This window comes from Marmota monax, unplaced genomic scaffold (genome assembly GCF_021218885.2).
Source record: "Marmota monax isolate L192 unplaced genomic scaffold, Marmota_monax_Labrador192_F-V1.1 WCK01_AAM20220418_F8-fsc00133, whole genome shotgun sequence".
Lineage (NCBI taxonomy): Eukaryota > Metazoa > Chordata > Mammalia > Rodentia > Sciuridae > Marmota > Marmota monax.
Window position 1 is genome coordinate 4666942 of NW_026694821.1, and position 23306 is coordinate 4690247.

Genomic DNA, 23306 nt, shown 5'->3' on the forward strand with positions numbered 1-23306 from the left:
CTAATAATTCGGTACAATAGGCTCATTATCATTGGAATTTCAATCTTGTTTGATAATAGGAGCTGATGATATTTCATGGCCCCAGGTTCCAAATCCCCTCCACATATGAACAAGGAGAAAAAAAAATGGGTAAACCCAAAGTTATAACTTTTCCTGCATCACTCAGTGATGATGACCCTACAGAGGAGCTTCAGGAGGACAGATGATGCCCATCCATGGGAACCACATGCCCTTCAGCAAAGATGACATTCCAAAGCAGAGAGGTGCAACTATATGTGCAGATCCCCCAATTGGAGGTGTGTGTGTGCACACACACATACATGCACATTCAGGGCATGGGGCTGAGAAGTTCTGGATTCCAGAGTTAAAAGGAAGAACCTGATGCTTCAACCTCAGCAGAGGGAAGACTATGTCCATTGGCAAAAGAAGAGCTATCTTACCGAGAGCACTGATCATTGATGCAACTGAAGTTTAAAATTGCAGGGGTGTAATGCACCGTTTCTCCTGTGTCAGTGATACCAGGAGCCAGCAATTCTCCAGTTTTTTCAGACCTTGAGTGACACTGAGGGCAGGGAGGGAATGCATAAATGATACATTCCTATAGCATTACTTAAAAGTCCAGCCAGAGTTCATTCTTCTTTGAAATCCTAAAGTCATATAGAGATGTAGCTAGTGGTAAAGTGCCCCTTGGGTTCAATCCCCAGGGAGGAGGAGGAGGAGGAGGAGGAGGAGGAGAAGGAGGAGGAGGGGGAGGAGGAGGAGGAGGGGGAGGGGGAGGGGGAGGGGGAGGGGGAGGAGGAGGAAAGAATCAACCATCTCCTTTGGAAGAAAGAGTGCTTCCAGAACAGCATAGCAATAAATGAGTAGTCAATGGCAATGAAATTTCTAGCCTCAATTGCTAAAGGATTGGCCTAACTGTACCTTCTGTGTCCTTCCTATTCTGCCAAATGTTACAAGGAACCAGGAATAAGTCCTGACTTAAAAAAAACTTATAATTTAGTCTCTTTCAGGAACCCACACATTGACACATGGTACAACTAGCAGATCAAGTGAAGGGCCACCAGTCAGTACATTCCATCTACTAAAAAGCATGAAGAGACGGCAAAGGGAACAGGTGGTGGTCATGGAGGTGTTCGTTCTTGGAAAGCACCCTTCTGCTGTTCATTGAAGAAGACAATAAACCTGCTTTGAGATGGAGAAGTAGCTATGAGAGCCCTGTGGAGAGGTTGGCTCCAGAGTGAGAAAACATAAACCAAGAAAGCCATCCGATGCCCCCTCTTTCACCACAGTCACCTGCAGAGAGCTGCAGGTTCACGGGATGTGGCTTCGGGTGAGTGGGCTTTATTTTATTCACAACCTCATAATGTAATAACCAAATCCCTCCTAGGGAATAAGAAAAGCACTTGGCTGCGATTCTTGTCTTACCCATGTAGTCGCCACTTTGTACAAAGAAATCCAAACCTCTATTCATCACTTTTGTTGTAAACTCATCTATAATGCAGTCTTTACTAAGAATAACCTTCACATAATGAAATGGCTTTTATTGAGCAATTACACACATCACCTGGATGCAAAAGAGCATATCTTTCAATATTTCACAGACCCCAAAAATTATCAGAAGTGAGATCTATATACTCTACTAACCATGCGGAAAATATAAGTCTATGATGGAAAGAAAAGCAAGAGATTAAAAATAAGGATACTGGAAGAAAGAAGGGGAGGAAGACAAGCTGGAAAATTGATTAGATCTTATTTCTGGGTTTTGTTGGGGAAGGGGGTTGTGTATTTGTTTGTTTGTTTGTTGTTGTTTTGGTACTGGAAATTTAACCCAGAGGCATTGAACCACTGGGTAATATCCCCAGCCTTTTAAAATATTTTATATAAAGGCAGGGTCTCCCTGAGTTGCTTACCACCTAAGTTGCTGAGGCTGGCTTTGAACTCTCGATCCTCTGGCTTCAGCCTCCTGAACTGCTGGGATTATAGGCATGTGCCACCACGCCCAGGTAGATTTTAATTATGGTATGAGTAGTACTGTATGTTTCAATACTCATTCAAGATAAAAAAAAAATACCTTTTACACCACATTCATACCCAGACTGATTTTCATTAAGCCCAGGTGAGAAGGTCAGGGATAGAGTTATAAGGAAAATGGAATACAATATTAAATGAAAATAAGAGGCTTTCACAGGGAGAGGCAAGACTAAACGATGAACAAGAACAGAGTAGACAGCCATCTGGGAACCAACACAAGAAGATTCTCACTTTCTTTCAACTGACAGCAGCTCTTACATCTCTTACAACCAGAAACCCTCCCCCAGCAAGAGACTCCAGAGACACGGGGTTGAATGAATCCCACCACACACTTTTTTTCTGTGCACTTATCTGGATGCGTCATCCTCCTTTGAAGCAAAAGACTCATTAATCCAATTTAAATTGTCAACATCAGTAAGTTCTTTACATTTAAATGCCAATATCAATTAAATACCAAGAACAACTTATCCACTGAGATAATCTTCACTACATTCGGGACACATAGCCAGGAGTCCAGCCAGCACTGATTCCAGCTCTCCTTCATCATCTCTAATTTACTCAGCACAAAGACATGACATAAGTTGCAGGCCACACTGGCAATGCACCCAACTGGATTGAAAAAAAAAAGCTCCCAAGCAGATAAAAAGGAACAAAGTGAGTTTTCATCCACCAAACCTGAATGATGTCTTCACCAAGGCTTCGGGGCTATCTAGCTGTGGTAATTCATCTGCTAGGATTTCTTCCGGGGGCCGTGGGTCATGAACGATTGTTGGCCGTGGCTTCTCCTTGAGATTCCCGGTGAGCCCATCGATGAGGGAGTTCCACAGACAGTTCTGCGACTTCGACCCTGAGGATGAGGAGAAAAGGATGACGTGCAGGTAAATCCCCAAACTACTGGGTGTTCTGCCTTTCCGTTCAGGATGTTCAAAAGCAGGGCAGGGAGATTTGTGCCTTTCTCATCATCTCCACCAACATCCAAGGGCTCCAGAAGATACTGATCAGGCAACATACGGAGTAACCAGGAATTCTTACATTTATTCAGAAAATAGGCTAGCACTGAGCAACCTGACTTACTATCCGCATTATGGATACATCCTGTCTCATCTCGGAGGTGTTCAACCCTCAACTCCTGGGACAGCCTCAGATACCTACTAAGATGTTCATTCAGCAATTTCAAGTGCTCTAAAGTGCTACCATTTTAGGGAACAGTGGGGATGTTCAGACACAAATCTCCCCTATGTTCTTGGCTTGCCTGAGGCTTAAGCTTCAAAACTCCATTCTGTAGACACACCCACCCCAAAGAGATCCCCACCCCTAAGAACTGGAGCTCACAATTCCCAGGTTGATTCTTCTGCAATAAGAAGACCCAAAGAAAAGTATACTGCATGTTTATTGATATCCTACTCTACACATACTTCAAAATACAAGATAATCATGAAAGGCAAGCACCAAGTGAAAGTGGTGTCACAAAAGTAGAGCCTGATTAGCCAGGTGGTCAACATCAACAGTGATAAGTGATATTGACAGTGTGGACCCTTGATGTGATGTGAAAACAGCTCTGGGATCTCCCTCATCAAAACACGTATTCCCCAGGTAGTAAGTATGATCCCATCTTTTGTAAACTTCATGCTTTAGCATCTACCCTATCTGAACCTAGCAGACACAGCCAGCTCTGTCACTTTGCCTTGATCCTCACCTTTCTTAGCACCCACCTGCCTCAGCATCTCAGGGGGATTCATCCTCCCAGGGATGCACTTTTCAAATACAAACCAGCCAGTCCATAATCCATCCAAACCTCTTCCCTTAAAGGGATTTCATGCTCCTTGCCCCTATCCACCTGCCCTAGCAACCCCAGGCCCAGGTACCAGACAGCTAGGTACTAGACACCCTGTGCCCAAGAACCCATTCAAACTAGCCAAGCCTAAGCCTGCTTGTCCAACCTTGCCTGTTCCTCCCCACACACAAAAAAAAAAAAAAAAAAAAACAATAAAGACTCTTCTCCATGATTCCTCTCTCCTTCTGCCTCAGAACAGACCCCAAGTGCTTCCCCAAATGCCCCCAGGACACGATGTGGAACCCACTCCTAGGATCTATCAGTACAACAAGCTATCTTTACAATGGCAGTTGTCTCCAGATCTGTTGGCCTTACCATATGTAAATAATAATAAAACCTATTAAAATACCCAGTCTAGTCATGGGGAAAACGTCTGATAAATAAGTACTCTTTAAAACCATCAAGGTTATACAAGGAAAGTCTGAGAAACTGTCACAGCCAAGAGGAGCCTAAGAAACAAGATGACAAACTGCAATGTGTTATCCTGGATAGGATCCTGGACCTAAAAATATTGTTAAGAATCCAAACAATGTATGGAATTCAATTAATAATAATGTATCCAAATTAGTTCATAATTGTATGAAGTGAACCATATTAATGGTCCATTACAGAGGCATCCAGGTGTGAGGAATACCAGATTTCTTTGTATTGTTTTATTATATATCTAAAAACTATTAAAATAAAATAATTCTAAAAATAAAAGCAAGTAGATAAAAGTAAATCAAAAACTTCACTTAAAATGTCTATGAGCACAAATTTTTTCCAGTCTGAGAGCATTATCATTACTCAAATACCATTAGCTCGTGCTGCTTACACACTACCCAGAGGGAAAAAAGATTTTACCTTTGCACAAAGACTTTGTCAGATAACCAACCCCTGCACGCATGGATCTGTGTCCATCCTGAGGGAACTGGCTTTTTCAACCCCATTCAAGCAGAGGGAATGCCTCTTTCTAACTCACACAAAGGCTCTTTACGGGGGGGCACAGGTGATGTGCAGGAAAGAGTAAGAAGCAGTGCCAGCTAAAGCATATCATGCATGTGACAGGTGTGGAGAGAGTTGGTTTGTGTGCACATAGCCTTACCTCAACACCCTGACCAGCCACCTATAACCCACCAGATGATATCACCCAGCTTCTTGTGCCTGAAGGATAGTTTTGCTACTAGGATCAAAAGATCTTCACACACAAAGAGAGAAGCATCTCACAGAGTTCCTTGAGCTTTCGCCAAGGATACCCAGGGTCAGCAAACAATTCCTCTAATAACCATGGCCATGACTGATTCCCCTTGGGGTGTCCATCCAAACTGCTTTCAGGTCAATCAAGAGCACTTTAGTGGCAGGAAACAGACCCCCTCCAACTCCTGAATTGCAAAACAACTTTTTTAAAGCCCTAAGCATATATCTTAATATGATCTAGTCTTATTAATGAAGGTCTGGTCCTATGTTGATGAAGACCTCTGGACGCTAATGAGGATCTGGTTCTAGGAAGAAGAACAAGAGCAGGGCCTGTTTTCTTAAATTTGGCCTAAGTGAAAGCCTTGCACTAAGCTTCCTGCACACTTCCCTTCGTTCCTTCATTTTGTTCATTCCATAAACACATATTTAATTTCCTCAGTATGCCAGGTTCCTTTCAGGCCCTAAAATAGAAAAAATGAATGATTGAGGAATTGAGAATGTGAAAGGAGGACATAGAGGTAAATGGTGAGTGATGCTATTTATAACTTCTACCCCAGCCTTCTTTTAAACTTATTGATGTAACTTTTGTAGCTTTGACCCACAAGCAATCACAACACCTAAGCGATACACCATAACGAAGGGGCAAACAAGGTGTTCCAGGAGCCCCGGGAGGGCTCACCTGCCCGGCCTCAGCACCCTGAGGAAAGCTACACTGAGAACACAACACATGATGTGAATCTAAAGCCAGAGCAGCTCTTCAGCAAGTAGGGAAGAACAGGGAGATGGTTCAGTGCAAAGAGTATGTGCAAAGGCCCAGGGGCACAGCAGAGCAGTTTACTGAGGCTGGAGTCAACAGAGGGGGCATGGTCCTGAGGAAAGTCCGAAGGCTGGCTGGGCACTTGTAAAGTGCCTTGAATAAAATGCTAATCATTTTAAATTTTCTTCTGTAAGCCAAAAAGTACTTAAGATTTTTAAGCAAGGTTGTGGTGACATACCTGTTTTAGAAGAGAGACATGCATGCTGTAAGGCAATGAGCCCATGAGGAATAGCATGGTTATATGAAGGGCTCTGTGAATGCAGACAAAGCCAGGCACTTTATCTGTAGGTGAGCTAAAGTCTCACGCACACAAATGACTGCTTTGAAGAACATACAGATATGACTAATAAACTAAAAATCATGAATTCAAAGCATTAATGAATTCATAATAGCTTTTTTACCATGTTCTCAGTTAGTGAATGAGGAGGATCAAGGGACCCAAGCCAAGGGGCTGGAGCTATAGCTCAGAGGTAGAGCTCTTGCCTAGCATGTGTGAGGCACTGGGTTCAACCTCAGCACCACATAAAAATAAACAAATAAAACAAAGGCATTCTGTCCATCTACAACTACAAAAAAAAAAAATTAAAGAGACCCAAGCCAATTCTCCATTACAGGTTCCAAATAGACACATAATGATGTCTCCAAAAGGTACTAACAGCACAGACACACTGATAAGTTCAAGAGAATATAGCATAAGCTATAAATAGGACTCTCTTAACATTCATCCCTAACTAGACTTTCACTTGCCATCTTCTTCTCAAGAGCCTAGGAAACAACTGTGTGTGGTGCACACCCAGCAGCTCAGGAGAATGAGGCAGGAGGATTGCTAATTCAAAGCCAGCCTCAGTAACTTAGTGAGGCACTAAGCAACTCAGGGAGACCCTGCCTCTAAATGAAATATTTTTTAAAAAAAAAAGGGTTGGGGATGTGTTTCAGTGGTTAAGTGCCCCTGGGTTCAATCCCTGGTACAAAAAAAAAAAAAGTTTAGGAAACAATATATGCAATTTTTAGTCTCTTTTGCTGCTACAGTTAACTTTATATTATAATTCTGGTCCAGTGAACTTGAACTGTAAGTGGAAATTCCTGAGGCTAGTGTCTCTTCCTAACAGACCCACCACCCCCCTGCCCCACAAAAAAAGGGGGGGGAGTAAATACTCATTATAAGAATATTTTTGCCACTGAAAACTTGTCTTTCCCTCAAATATCCTCCCCATATTCATGAGCAGAAAGTATGCAGATTTCACAGTATGATGCAGTTTTAAAAACAAACAAAAAAACTTACCTTTCTTACTAAATTCAAACAAAAGCAGAAAGCTAAAATAACAATAACAATTTTAAAGATGGGAAATATCCAAGCCCCATCCCTGTCTTAAAACATTCTAGTCATTATCCCACTTGACATAAGCTGTAATTACATAGAACTTAGGCACCATTAACAGGGATTTAACTAAGAGCTTATTAATGCAGTTTCACCTATAATCTGACCCTAAGGAACAAACCCATTGAGGTCCAGGCAATTGGCAGGATAAGGGCATCACTAGGAATTTTTGTTTTACTTTTCTTTTAATCTCTTTCAGAAGGTAGATGATTAACAACTGCCTGCTTCAGGTAAATTACACAACACAAAATGGGAAAACTTAAGAATGTCGCTATGCCTGGAGGATGAGTCCACTGATTCATGCCAACCAACAACAGAAAAGTACTAAGTGCCCCCCAAGCTCTGGCATGGTGCTGAGCATTTCAGAGCTTTGTGCTGAAAGCTACAGTACACATACAAACCTTTACTGAATCATTCCCTTACTCAAGAAGCTTTGAAAAGAAGGTGAAAACACAAGGCAGCTACTGACTGATTCAGACTAGAGCTACTCTTTTGAAAAATGTACTGATTTTCCCCTAATCTCTAACCCCATCCTCTTCATAAACACTATCAAGAAAAAAGGTTAAAGACTTTAAAATGGGCAAAAAAGTTTAATGGATATCCTATCTAACTTATCTGGGTCATCTGGGTTTTATTCTCCACTTTTCATTATCATAGAACTATTTTATATAGTGTAAATTGGAAAAAAAACTGATAGTAATGCAAATAATTCTATTTTTAATCATTATTTTGGTTGTAGATAGACAACAATACCTTTATTTTGTTTATTTTTATGCAGTGCTAAGGATCAAATCCAATGCCTCACACATGTTAGACCAGTGCTCTACCACTGAGCTACAACCCCAGCCCAACAAATGATTCTTGTCTAAATGAATGCAAACTTGTGTCCCATGAAATGCAACTATTTGCTTCCTTGTAAATTCTGATAAGTCTTAACAGTTTTAGATCTATTAAGCAAATTCATTTCAGTGTTTATATTAATCTGCTCTTTGGATATTCCTTCACACCATTTATAACATCTTATTGGTTTCTTCATCAACTAATGAGTTAAATGAAATCATTAACACATATTCTCTTTATGTTTGTGTGAACTTTTAAAAATTATCTTTTAGTAATACAAAATTCTCATGTTTCCCATGACCAGCATTTGCTGCACCCCCTTGAGAAATTCTCCCATAATTAGCATGACTACATCTAGTGGCCACTTGAAATAATTATGGCATATTCACATACTGGATTACTATGCCACTGAGTAATATTCTAAAATTAAAGAACTCTGTAAACTAATCTCTAAGATGTATGATAAGAGGGAAAAAAGCAACATACCTGAGACTTTTATTTTGCTCTCTTGAATAAGAAACAAAAGCAAATGCATTTGCTTATTTATGCAAAAAGATAAGAGAAATGGACCAAAACCCATGAAAATGGTTACCTACAAGGGATAGGTTGAGAATAGGAAAATCAGGTTACAGATGAGTGAATGACTTCCATATATAGATTTTACTATTGAACTATGTAAATATTTTTAATAGTTATTTTTAGTTGTAGTTGGACACAATACCTTTATTTTATTCATTTATTTTTAAGTGGTGCTGAGGATCAAACCCAGGGCCTCTCACATGCCAGTTAAGGACTCTACCACTGAGCCACAACCCCAGCTCTGAACTATGTAAATATTTTAATATTAATAAATAAAATAAAATCAACAAGGAATTTTAAAATTATAAAATTGAATGGAGACAGAAACAAACTTATTAATATGTCAAATTAGTAACAAATTAGTAACAATCATAATTCAAAATAAGAATCAATTTAAATATCTTTAGAATATAGTACTCCAACCTTACATCCTTGAAAAGACTAAGGTTTGTGTACACACATACTCAGCAAAAAATAAAAATCTTAAACTTCCCTTAGTTGGTTTGCAGTCAGTGGTAATCATGAGGTAATAATTCTAATTTATGTCACATATGTTGTAGGATACAGAAAATTAGCAGCTATAAAAAAAAAGGTGCTGGGAACCATAACTCTTACTTCAGGAAAATACAAATAGGCAATGAAAAAGATGAAGAAAAACCCTGTGGTGTTAGGGGTTTTTCTAGTTTTCTAGTTCAAACTAACAGTATGAACCCATGATTATGTTTGGCAGGCATCAAAGAGATCTGGCTGAATGAATGAACCAACGATGAACTATTTTTTCAAAAATGAGCAAGAACAGTTTCAACAAATTTAAGTAAAAATTATGTCACAAGAGAAGTGTACCAAAAAGATTAAACAAAAAATATTACACAGAGAAATAGGGCCTTTCTGGATCTACCCATGCATGAGTATGAGGCAACTTCCACATAATCAGAAGATCCTATGGCAGAAAGAGGACCTCGGAGAAGAATCCAAGTCCTGAGGTATTTCTAATGTAGGACTTGGGTTCACTTCTATAAAGTTGAACAGGGGACAAGGGCATGTGAAAAGTTTATTTGGGAAGTGATTCTAGGAAGCAGGAAAGGACAGGGACAGTAAATCAGAGACTGTCAAGGGAAGGGAAGACACAGGGGCACTATGGAGTTATCATCACTGTGGACAAGTCAATCATGTTCCTGGTTTTTGTAAACTTGATGTTTTCACATCTGCCTACATACATGAACTGGATGAGTCTTGCTTCAGACTGCAGTAATGTACAAGAGTCACCTTGTCTTCACCTACTGCCTTGCCATCTCACCCACCCTAGAAGGAACCTTCCTCTCAGGGATGCACTTTTCAAGTACAAACCAAGCAATCTAGAATCAATATCCCCAACCATCTCCGTTACTGGTCTCACACACTCATCCATATCCCTTAATCACCAGAAGACCAAATACTGGACAACTAGGAATAGGCCTGCTGCCCCAGAGCCCACTGAAATTATTCAGAGTAGCCAATATTATGCCTGTTTGCCCTTGCTCGCCTGTTCCTTCTCACAGAAATCACAGTAAGGTCTTACCCACAGTTCCCCCGTCTTCCTCTGCCTCATATCCAACTCCATTGCTTCCCTGTGTGACACCCTTGGTATCTGTGAGTACAACTTATTTTTTCAGTGTCAGTCATCTGCTAATCTGTTGATTCTACTGTGGCTAAATAATAGCTCTATCAAAAACAGGCAACTGGGGCTAGGTTGGGGCTCAGCAGTAGAGCACTTGCCTCACACATGTAAGGCACTGCGTTCGATCTTCAGCACCACATAAAAATAAAATAAGCAAAATAAAGGTATTGTGTTCAAGTACAACTAAAAAAAATAAAATTAAATTTAAAAACAGGACAACTGCCAGGTGTGGTGGTGCACACTCATAATCCCAGTGACTCTGAAGGGTAAAACGGGACAATCACAAGTTCAAGGCTAGCCACAGCAAGTTAGTGAGGCCCTAGGCAATTTAGAAAGGACTGAGAATCTAGCTCAGTGGTAAAGGATCCCTGAATTCACTCCCCCCCCCCAAAAAAAAAGACAGGGAAACTGGGGCTAGGTTCTACAGGGTCTTCAGAAGAGCTTGGATGGTGCTCCAAATTATTCCCCTGAGAATTTGGCAATGGGGCATTTATCTGCAGACTGTCATTCCCCTTCTCGGCACACCCATGCATGAGTAGGGATCAATTTTCACATAATCAGAGAGTCCTAGGAGAAATTTTGGAGAAAATAGTGCATTCAAAGCTTAAAAATAAAGCCCAGAATAGGTGAAGCCAGGCGCAGTGGTGCCCAGGACTAAGGGGTCCGCATAGTTTTTCGAATCCTAGAAAAATGCAGCCAGAATCCCATCTTCCACTCACTCCTGCCTTAAAAGGATCACAGTGGGTCTCTGCATTTGATTCATCCCAACTCAATCTGGCATGAGCCTTTTGGAGCAAATACTCTCCTCTTTGAACTCTGAGAGAGTGGAAAAGAACGCTTCTTCTGATCCTCCCCAAACGTGGGCAGAATACTCTCCAGGGGCCCTGGAAAGGTCTGCTCTGACAAAATGAAAAATAAAAATTCCCCTGCTCTGATTTATTTTAAGCTGATTTTGAAAGCATGAAATGTTTCTGACTAAATAGAGGCAAAAATACGGAAACACCCAGAGTCACACAGGTCTTTTTCAATAATATCAAAAACCCCATGAGGGAAATCATAGGTAAACTAAGCCTTCAGGGTACCGAAAATAATGTGGCTCAGGTGCAGGAGATGAGAAGCTCCATTCAGCTCATTCCATCTCAGCTGTTTCTCTTGCCTCCCTCCCACCCCAGCTCCCCTCTCTCCTCTGACTTGGGCCTCACTCAGTGTCTATTACCTTCTCCTTTCCTGTTCTTTCCCCACTGTCCCTACCACAAATTCTCTCCTTATCTTCCCAAGTCAACTTTTCATGTACCCCGTAAACCCTCCAGACTGATTATAAATCCTGTGGACTCATAAACTCTGCCAGCAGCATCTGTCCCACTGAGCCCATCGAGAACAAGTGCTCAGACTCAGATGTGACAAACACCCTTCATTACTTGCTGTGTGCTGGGCGTTGTCACGATGCCTGAATCTGAGCTACTTCATTGAACCATCAAACCAACACTTTAAGTATCACTAAAAGATGATGAACACTAGGACATTGAGACTCTGAGATCAAGTCACTAGATCACGCAGTTAGAAAACAACAGATTGTTTTGACCCCAAATTTTCCTGATCCAGGGTTCCCTGTGATATATCATATACCATTTTACTTTATGTCTGAGCAAATAAGCACACCCACAGTGTGGATCATGCAGAATGTTCCACACTTCTGAATAGGAAACACACAACCTTTTATTTAAGGAACAAGATTCACCTTATCTGCCACTAGGTAGCCTTGACTTTTCTCTCTTGCGGGAAGCAGATTGGAGGTTTAGAGAAGGAAGTTCAGGCTGCAGAGGAGGATGAATAATGCAAGGCGAGTTTAATGGGTTGAGAAAAGACAAGAAAGCAAGAAAATGAGATGAGAAGAATCTAAATCAGAAGTAGCTACAGATTCATTTTGTAGAGTGCCTAATGGAAGCAGCTGATAAACTGCAGGCAGGCGGAGCCCAAGGTGATGTGGTAATCCCATTTAAATCTGACAAGTGACTTATCAACTCAGTTCTCTATAAAAATACACAAAGATTATGCCGGCAAAAGGCAGAGAATTTAAGAGTCCTGCAAAGCACAGACAGAGGAAGAGATTTAATTCTCCAGAAAGGGAAGAAAAAACACTGCTGGAAACCCTCAATGGTTCCCAAAATGTCTGTCACATGGATTTGCAGCCATCCTCCCACTTGGGGAGGATAAGGCTCCTGAAATTCCCAGTGGGTAGGAAAACTGGGACTGGGGGGCAGGGCAGGTAAACAGTGATCAGATAAACATCATAAAACCTAGACAAAGAGCTTTACACAAAAAAAATAATGACAACACAAAAAATACCAATGTTTTTAATGTCCTAAATCAGTCACGAAGACATTGTTCCTTTATCTTCAATATACTAATTCTTAGCTTTAGAAACTTTTCAGAAATTCTGTCTCTAGCAATATTGAAGATATCCAAAAATTTAAGTCCATATCGTATATCCTGGGGGCTGGAAAAGGACTCCCTTATCAAAATATATATGGGGTAAAAATGGGAGTTCATATAACCCACTTGAATCAAATGTATGAAATATGATATGTCAAGAGCTTTGTAATGTTTTGAACAACCAATAATTAAAAAAATAAATAAATAAATAAAATGCTAAAATTCTAAATAAACTTCTAAAATTTAATTCAATAAAAAAGAACCCAATTTGATTTGTGATGACAGATTCTGAATCTCAAATATATTAGAGTTTATTTCTGAGTTATCCTATTTAACCTGTCCTTTTTTTTAATGACTGGATCACATAATTTTACTTACTATACCTTTTAATATCTAGTCAATATCTGATAACTCAAGATCTCATCAATCTGTTTTTGACAAGTCTTGCTTATTCTCTAGGAAAACCTTAGTTGAAATCAATTTCTAAAAAGAAATCTCCCTTTTTCATTTGTATTGAGTGGCAGTTAACAGAAGTATAATTGCTTAATTATTTAGCAAAATAATTATCATCATTACAGTGTATCAAGTTCTCATCCAGATATATGACAGGTCCTTTCTATGTGGTCCATCTATTGGATTTGTCTACCCAATACTCCTTCCTCCTTACTGTCATAGCTCCTCTTACTCTATTTTGGGAAATCTCCTGGCCCATTTCTCATTTCAGGTAAGTCTGATGGACTCTCAGCACTGCGACTCATGGCCCTCACCTTGGTGACTAACTGAGCTGTAGGTATATGACCCAACCTTAGAAAATCAAGGTTCTTTTCCATTACTTTCCATACTAAGACCAAGGGGAGGAGCCCCTTCTTTTCTCTTAGATTGAGAGCAATAGCAGCCATGTCCCAATACAAGGAGGAGTCTGAGAAAATAGAGCTAATTCCCTAAAGAAAGCAGAACAAAAAAGTCCTGACAGAAGCATGCCCCTGGTTCTACTCCCTCTTATCCCCATATCTATCAAGCTTTTACCCCAATCTCAGGAAGTTTAAAAACTACTACAATATCCTTCCAGTGAATTCCCTTTTGAGTTTAGAATAGTTTGTATTGTGTTGTCTGCTGCCTCCCAATACATCTTTCCATACATCTAGGGTTTTTTTTGTTTTTTTGTTTTTTTTTTTTTGTTTGTTGTTGTTGTTGTTGTTGCTATTTTGGTACTGGGGAATTACACTCAGGGCACTCGACCACAGAGTCACATCCCCAGCCTATTTTATATCTTATTTAGAGACGGGGTCTCACTGAGTTGCTTAGTGCCTTGCTTTTGCTGAGGCTGGCTTTCAACTTGCAGCCTCCTGAGCTGCTGGGACTACAGGCATGCATGTCCAGCTTTTCCATGTATTCAGAACTTTTATTTCTTTCAGTAAAGCTTTAATTTGGGGGGCAGAAAGGGTTAGTAAGTTTGTTCCCTTGGCATTTTATATGTTTGCCTGCTGTTGTTAGTAAAAATATATCTTTATATTTTCTAGATCACTATTGCTGAAATATGTGATAGCAATTCATGAACTATATTTCCTTAACAATCTATTTCCTTACTGAACTCTTATTCTTTTTAAGAATTTCTCTGCTTTCATTTGTTTTTCTAAGCAAATAAATCATCTACAATAATTTTTCCTTATCTTTTCTCACAGTTATACATTTGATTTTTGTTTCTTGTCTTATTGCATCGGTTAAAATTTCCAAAAATTGCGCTCCATTTGTGTACAATGTGTCAAAATGATTAGAACAAATTAAAACAAAACAAAAAGAAATGCACAAATGTTAATAATACCTGATAGGTATTCCTTCAAAAGATGACAGTGATAAAATGACATGTGTCCATTCCTTGTTACATATTAATAAAAATTTTACTAATTAAAAATAAATGCATTTTTAAAAAATTAAACCTTATTGGTAATAGTAAGCAACCCTATAATTTTGCTGGCTTCACTTTATTCCCTATTTACGAAGTTTCTATGAAGCGTTCTATTGCAGCTTTATTAATTTCTCTATCACAAGCTGAATTTGAGAGAAAGAAGGTGGAGCAATATAGCTGGAACCATACTTGGTGCTAAGGTTTGAATGGTTTTATCTCCTCCAAAATTCACACTGAAATTGATCCCCAATGCAACAGTATTATTGATTCATTAGATGCCCTTGTAAAAGGACTTGACTAAGGCATTTGTTTCCATTTTTGCTCCTCTGTCCCTTCCATGTGAGAACATGAAGTCTCTCCTCTCCAGAGGACATACCAGCCAAGTTCCACTATTGAAGAGGAGATAGCTCTCACCAGACACTGAACATGCCAGCACCTTGATCTTGGATTCCCAGCCTCTGGACCTGTGATAATAAATCCATTCTTTATAAATTACCAACTCTGTAGCAACACATATAGACTAAGACACTTGACAGAACTAATTCCAAAGGCTATTGAAGCCTGGTATTCATGTCTAAGTTAAACACTGTGTAGAATCATAATGTAACCAGCAGTCCAGAACAGTAAAATCTTCATGCAATTGCTGATTTATAGAAGTGATACTGGAGAGAAGACTAGAAATTATGAAAAATGGACTATGTCTCATCTTTTGTTGTCTGGGAAAAATTAAATCCATATCTTTAAGACATGAAGAGTAAGAAAAAAATTCAACAGGCTCATAAAATGACAGCCAGAAATAAGAAGAAATCCCTAAAAATTTTCATAGAAATCATAGGGATGGAAATCACATGTACAATGGAGGTTTGAAACAAGCTCACACAGATCTCTTTTTTAAATATTTATTTATTTTTAAGTTTTAGTTGGACACATTATCTTTATTTTACATTTATGTGGTGCTGAGAATCGAACCCAGTGCCTTGTGCATGCTAGGCGAGCACCCTACCACTGAGCCACAACCCCAGCCCCTCACACAGATCTTAAAAGGAGAGTCTACATGATCATACATTTTCCAAACTTCCTAATAGTAACATCACTCAAGTAAGTTCTCTTTGGTCAGGTAATGTTGTTATTATATACTTATAGATGTGCACTGCTAGGAATTCTATTTAAGGCTTTTTCTAAATATAATCATAAAGGAGATTATCTTTCAGTTTCTTATTTATGTAGTCCCTTGTTATAGGACTCCCTTGATATTTAAATAAACTACCCATAAAAATCTTGGGATCCAAAGTCTTTTTAGCGAAGTGATTATTTTGCAAATTTTTAAAAAGTTTCCCTTTGGAAAAAAAAGAGTACATGTATAATGGCATAATTTGGCGTGAACATACTTTATATACAGAGTTATGAAAAATTGTGCTGTATGTGGGTAATAATGAGTGTAATGCATTCCACTATTATCATGTATTTAAAAAATAAATTTAAAAAAAAAGTTTTCCTTTGCCATCACTGCATTCATCAATTTCTTTTGGAATCGATATTTTCCTTTAGAAATTGTCATTTTGCAGAGATATTCAAATCTGTTAGCATCAATTTCTATGCACTATTTATTTTAATCTTTTTCTACATGTTAATAGTTTGGGGTATTTACTTACTTATTCACTTTCTTCTCTGGTTACTTTCCATAACTGTTCCATGCAATATGATAGCCATCAGTCACATGTGGCCACTTAAATTTATTTTTTTCCCACTTAAATTTAAATTAATTAAAATTGAATAAAATTAAACTTTTGCATCCTTAGTCACACTAGCACATTTCAGTGTTCAATAAATAACACGTGACTAGCAGCCACTGTGTTGGACAGTGCCAGCATACAACATTCTATCATCACAGCAAGTTTTAGAGGACACTTGATATTCTAGAAGTCTGTTTCCTTGTCTTCTAGATAGCTCTGAAATTTATTAGCTCCACTGTTTTTTTCATCTCAAATTTGCGATTGCCTTTAGATGTGACATTTTCATTCTCCTACTTTCAATAGATTAGTTTTTCTTTTTCCCCATTTGGCTTTCGATTTTGTTTTGTTTTGTTTGTTTTTATTTTTGAATCAGAGAACATGTACCCAGGGCTTTGGCTTCATGCCACCAGTTTGACATGTTACCTTCTCACTGAATCTCCTAGGACTGTCATGTCAATTCCCATTCCCCTATTGACTCAGTGATTGTCTGTTTTTTAAAAAATATTTCAAGTGGTTATTTTTGGTTGCTGTTATAACTTGAGCTTTTCTTCTTTCTTTACTTTTTTATTTTCTGTTCTTCTTATGAATGGTCACATAACATGTAATATTATGCAAACAGTCTGGTAACATTATAACAATATGGCAAGAGATTATGTTCTATTTACTCTAATCTTGATCTAATCTAATTCTGTCGTCCATTTTATGGTAACTATTGTTAACTATTTCATTGACACATAATTTAAAGAAAAGGATGGTCCCTATGTATAGATACAAGGTATAGAGTTTCCACATCTTCCTTGTGGACCGTATCTTTTATTAATAGAAAATTGCTCACTTTGCTCTTTACTCCCTGTATTCTGATTTTTATAAAGTTAGTAACTGCCAGACTAACTCTTTTTTCTTTGTAGATGCCGACATTTGGGGTTATAAGGATTGAACTCAGGGGCACTCAACCACTGAGCCACATCTGCAGCACTATTTCGCATTGTATTTAAATACAGGGTCTCACTGAGTTGCTCAATGCCTTGCTTTTGCTCAGCCTGTCTTTGAACTTGCGATCCTCCTGCCTCAGCCTCCCAAGACAATGGGATTATAGGCGTGCACCACCGCATCCAGCAACATTTTTTAATAAAATTAAACTTTTACATCTTTAGTCATATTAGCACATTTCCATGCTCAATAGATAATTACGTGACTAGCAACCACTGTACTGTACAACTGTACAACATTTCTACTGTTAAAAAATTTTGAACATTTTTGTTCATCATTTTTAAGTCTTATTTCTTGAAACACTGTATAGCTATAATAGGTTTTAATCCAGATAGGGAAATTTATAACAGGAATCTTTAAATTTAATATCATATATTTAAGTATTGTTTCTTTCATATCACAGCAATAGCTTAATAGCATCCATCGACTCCTACCTGTAGGATGAAACTGTCTCCTCTCTCCCTTTCCCTCTATTCACTTTCATTGATACTATATGAATTTTTAGATTTTATTCCTTACTTGTTATTTTAATAGTTAGATGCTTTACCGCAAAGAATTAGGCTTCTCAGTTGGACACAGTGGCACATACCCATAATTCCAGAGACTCCGGAGGCTGAGGCAGGAGCAGCTCAAGTTCAAGGCTGGCCTCAGCAATTTAGCAAGACCCTGTCTTAAAATTTTTAATTTTTTTAAATTTAAAAAAAAAAAAAAGGACTGGGAATGTAGCTTAGTTGTAACTTTTCAGCGACTTTCTTTATCTTTGTATCCAAAGATAAAGCACTCTTAGGTTCAATCCCCAGTACCAAATAAAATAAAATAACTTTTAAAAAGAATTGTGCTTCACATTGTATTTTGTTTTCTAATTTTACATTCAATAAATATTTGGACTCTAGGATACATTTACTTGGTTTCGGACCTCAGCAGCTCTTAAACATAATTTAAAATCTAGATACAAGCTATGTATGTAGTTTGAAATTTTTTAACAGCTACATTTATTAAAATAAAAACAAATGAAATTAGTTTCAATAATACATTTTTCTTTAAGCCAATAAATACAAAATACTGTCATATTAACATGCAGTCAGTATAAAAATATTAATAACATTTTATATATTTTTAAAAATCTAGTGTGTGTTTTACATTTACACCACATTAATTAGAAGTAGTTACATTCCAAACATTTAATAGTCACATTGTACAGAACAACACAGCCTACAGAATTTAATAGGATTCATGTCTCAATTCACTGAAGTACATATCCTTAAATGATTTTTTCCAAAAATTATACACTATCTAATTAAATACACATGAACTACTACTTAGCTATGGATTTATTGAATTTTTATTAAATACAACTTATTTTTTCATTGTCATCTGATATTTATATATTGTGGAAAAAATAATTAGAAACCAAGTCTGATGGACTTTTTTTTCTTTTTTAAGCAACTTTCTTTATCTTTGTAATTCAAAAAATTTCCTAGTATGTATATAATTTCAGGTCAGTTTTGCTGAATTTTAAATTTTCTTTTCTTGAATACAGTGATCCCTTTCAATATGCAAATCAAGGCCTTGAGTTTTTTTCTCTTCAGGCAAGCTACCGTCAACTTTATCTTCCATTGCTACTTCTGTTCCAATTGTTTGGCTTTCATCTCCAAATATCTACAATTCACTTATTTATGTTGATTCCTTCTTCTCTGACCTCCAATTATCTTTTATCATCATTTTTAATTCTTCATTTTTATTCTATACTTAAAGACAGCATCCTAAAGTTTGTCTTCCAGGCATGGAACAAATATTTTCATTGTCATTTCTATTTTCAGTGTTGATTTTAATTCCTAGGTTGCTTATGTACATTGTTTGTGTTGTTTCCTATGCTTCTCTAACTCAAAATCACTTTCTTCTCTTCATAGGTACTTCTGCTCCTATCTGATAGGGGCTGTGTCTTCTTGCTTCTTATGAAGAACACAAAGCAGGATTGCAATTTTTTTCCTTTTGATTTCATTATTAAATGGAATTTCAAGAAGTCTATCTTTCCCCTAAGTCATGAGGATGGAATTTCATTTCTTTTTCTCTTTCTTTCTTTTTATTGGTACATTATAGTTGTATGTACAACCGTACGGTGGGATTCCCTAGTTCTTCATATTTTGTTTGGAGTTTCATTTTTAGTTTATCCCTAATTTAATCATTTCAGAGTGAAAAGCATTCATTACAGAGATGGTTACTCTCCAGAAGGTATGTGGACTGCTCTAGGTTTCACTCACTGTCTACTTGGGTTGTCAGATAAAATCAGCAGAAATAACCAAGAATAAGACTGACTTTGCTATTTAAACAGATAGTTATCACAATAAGTAATGTATAGCCCAAGCCTAAAGAATGAGCCAGAAGAACAGTGCCCAACTTGCTTCAAAGTAGTCTTGCACTTGTCCTTACCTAACTGATGTGCACAGCTTCTACATAATTTTCAAAGTCTCTTTAGAAATTCATCTGGCATGATAGATTACTATATAGTGAGACCATCAATTCCAAGAGGAAAGGTCTCAATTATTCTTTTTTTAAATATTTTTTTTAGTTGTAGTTGGACACAATATCTTTATTTATTTTTATGTGGTGCTGAGGATCAAACCAGTGCCTCACACATGAGAGGCAGGTGCTCTACCAATGAGCTATAGCCCCAGCCCAGGTCTCAATTAGTCTTTGTCTTACATAAATGAAATGAGTCTGTCCAGCAGAGTAATGATATAGACAAGATTAAAGGGAGACTGTTTTCAAAAACTTTGCATTCATTTAGTAGACTAATTAAAACAGAAGTTTATCTATTATGAATGAAATCGGACAGGCACTGTAGTGCACTCCTGTAATTCCAACAACACAGGAGGATGAGGCAGGAGGATGGCAAGTTCAAGGCCAGCCTCAGCAACATGATGAGACCCTGCCTAAAATTAATATATATATATATATATATATATATATATATATATATATATATATATATATATATGTACTGGGAATGTAGCTCAGCACCCCTGAGTTCAAAACTCAGTACCAAAAATATATAATAAAATAAAAAGAATTAAAATCTACTTGACAAACACTTTGTTAATGGTTAGTCTAAGTTGGATTCTTGAGAATTAAAATAAAGGATTTTTTTAAAGTTTTCTACAATTTAGACTTTCACTAATTCAAACACTGCTTCCCCCCATAATTGAGTGAAAATCCTCCAATGCATAACTACCTTGAAGTGTGCTAATGTCTGCAAAGCATGCAAATATCCAAGTCTTGCCATCTGCTGGATGATTCATTCGTAAATCTGCCTAGTATCCCCTTGGGAAGTTCCAGGCATGATTTTTAACCTCATTATAAAAACTCAGTGGGAATGAATTCAGTGATTCAGTACCTATGAAAGTGCTCAGAGGGCTTGGAAAATGTGCCATGTTAATCCTAAACAGGTTTAAAGGGGATATGTGCTGTTTTGATCAAAAATAAAAGCGGATGAAAGTAATTGCTTGAAGATTTAGAGTTTTATGAGAGTTCCAGAAAAACAGAAGATCTGGGATAATATACAAATCACAGATAGACTTTTTTTTTTCACTTTCAGTCCAAACTATCCATCGCTGGTAGGTAATAAAATAACGCAATGGATCATATGTTGGTGGTAAGTTCCTGTAGGAAAAGAACTATGCCTTACTCATTTTTATACCCTCGCACCCAAAAGGTCTGTTCAAGGTTAACTTTTGTATCTGCTTCTAATATTTCAACATCAGAGACTATAAAACCATTTTAAAAACTTAGAACATAACCAGGCTTGGTGAAACATTCCTATAATTCTACCTACTCAGGAGGATGAAGCAGGAGGATCACAAATTCAAGGCCAGCCTGGGCAACTTAAAAAGACCCTGTCCCAAAATAAAATTTAAAAAGGATGGAACTGTAGCTCAATGACTGAGTGTCCCTGAGCTCAATCACCAATACCAAAAAAACCCAACAACAACAAAAAACACTTCCCCAAGCTCATCAACACAGCATCAACCTTTTCTTCCTTCCACCTGCTTCAATTATACCATACATGAATTTTGTTTCTAACTCCATTGGCTCATATCTTGACCTCCATTCTTGTTTTGTCCTTTTGGACTAAGGAACCTAGCTTCATAAGATTTTTTAACTTGAAAACTAGGCAATTCTTTCATGAGTTTCACACTTATCGCTGCAAACTTAAAAACCTCAGTACAGCCCCTAAGACTACTTGCTGCAAAGGGGAGTTGTCCGTAACTTAGACTACAGGATAACACATCCACAAATTGCATATTTCACAGTCTACAAGACAGTATGTAGTGTCCTCCTGGGCTTCAACTTAAGCCTTTGCTAAGGGCTAATGCAGACTTTAATAGCTGATGTAGTAAGAGATGAAAAAGATATTTTAAAAGAACAGGGATAAGGAAGGCAGAAATAATTGTTCCTTTTGCAGATGACATGGTTGTCTATGTAGAAAATGCCAAGGAATCTATTAGCAAAATCCCTAGAACTCATAAAGGTCCAAGGATACAAGATAAACATACAAAATCAAGTATATTCTCACTTTCTAGACACCAAAAATAAGAATACAGTAGTGCTTACAATTTCTCTAAACAACATAAGATATGTAGAAATAGATCTAACAAAATGTGTATAAGACCCGTGTGCCGACTACTATGCAGTGCTCACAAAAGAAATCATACAACATCTTAATAAGCAGAGAGATACACAGCTATGTGCTCCTTAATTATGGAAATATGTTCTGAAATGCATTGTTAGGTGGTTTTGGCATTGTGTGAACACAAATATAAAGTGTATATACACAAATTAAGACAGCCATGTTACTAGCTGGCATGATCTTACAGGACCACCATCATGTATGTGGTCTGCAGTTGACCAAAATGTCATGTGGCACTTGGCTGCAGATTGAAAGATAAAACATACTAAAGAAATGGGACTTACTCAAACTAAAAAGTTTTTTCTCAGCAAGAGAAACAATAAGAGAGGTAAATAGGGAGCCTACATCCTGGGAACAAATTTTTACTCCTCACACTTCAGATAGAGCCCTAATATCCAGAGTATACAAAGAACTCAAAAAATTAAACAATAAGAAAACAAATAACCCAATCAACAAATGGGCCAAGGACCTGCACAGACACTTCTCAGAGGAGGACATACAATCAATCAACAAGTACATGAAAAAATGCTCACCATCTCTAGCAGTCAGAGAAATGCAAATCAAAACCACCCTAAGATACCATCTCACTCCAGTAAGATTGGCAGCCATTATGAAGTCAAACAACAACAAGTGCTGGCAAGGATGTGGGGGAAAGGGTACACTTGTACATTGCCGGTGGGACTGCAAATTGGTGCGGTCAATTGGAAAGCAGTATGGAGATTCCTTGGAAAGCTGGGAATGGAACCACCATTTGACCCAGCTATTCCCCTTCTGGGACTATTCCCTAAAGACTTTAAAAGAGCATACTATAGGGATACTGCTACATCGATGTTCATAGCAGCACAATTCACAATAGCTAGACTGTGGAACCAACCTAGATGCCCTTCAGTAGATGAATGGATAAAAAAAATGTGGCATTTATACACAATGGAGTATTACGCAGCACTAAAAAGTGACAAAATCATGGAATTTGCAGGGAAATGGATGGCATTAGAGCAGATTATGCTAAGTGAAGCTAGCCAATCCCTAAAAAACAAATGCCAAATGTCTTCTTTGATATAAGGAGAACAACTAAGAACAGAGCAGGGAGGAAGAGCATGAGAAGAAGATTAACATTAAACAGGGACGAGAGGCGGGAGGGAAAGGGAGAGAGAAGGGAAATTGCATGGAAATGGAAGGAGACCCTCATTGTTATACAGAATTACATGTAAGAGGTTGTGAGGGGGAAGGGAAAAAAACAAGGGG

General features: G+C 37.9%; 1 protein-coding gene across 7 annotated transcripts in view; it reads right to left on the minus strand.

Annotated features, from left to right (window-relative positions):
* Pde1c (phosphodiesterase 1C) overlaps nucleotides 1–23306 on the minus strand; it is a 601507-nt gene that overhangs the window by 380743 nt on the left and 197458 nt on the right. For all 7 annotated transcript variants that reach the window (XM_058573161.1, XM_046426003.2, XM_046426004.2 and 4 more), the window contains one exon: nucleotides 2707–2878. In XM_058573161.1, the coding sequence (XP_058429144.1) occupies nucleotides 2707–2878 (172 nt within the window). The remainder of the gene's footprint in view (nucleotides 1–2706; nucleotides 2879–23306) is intronic.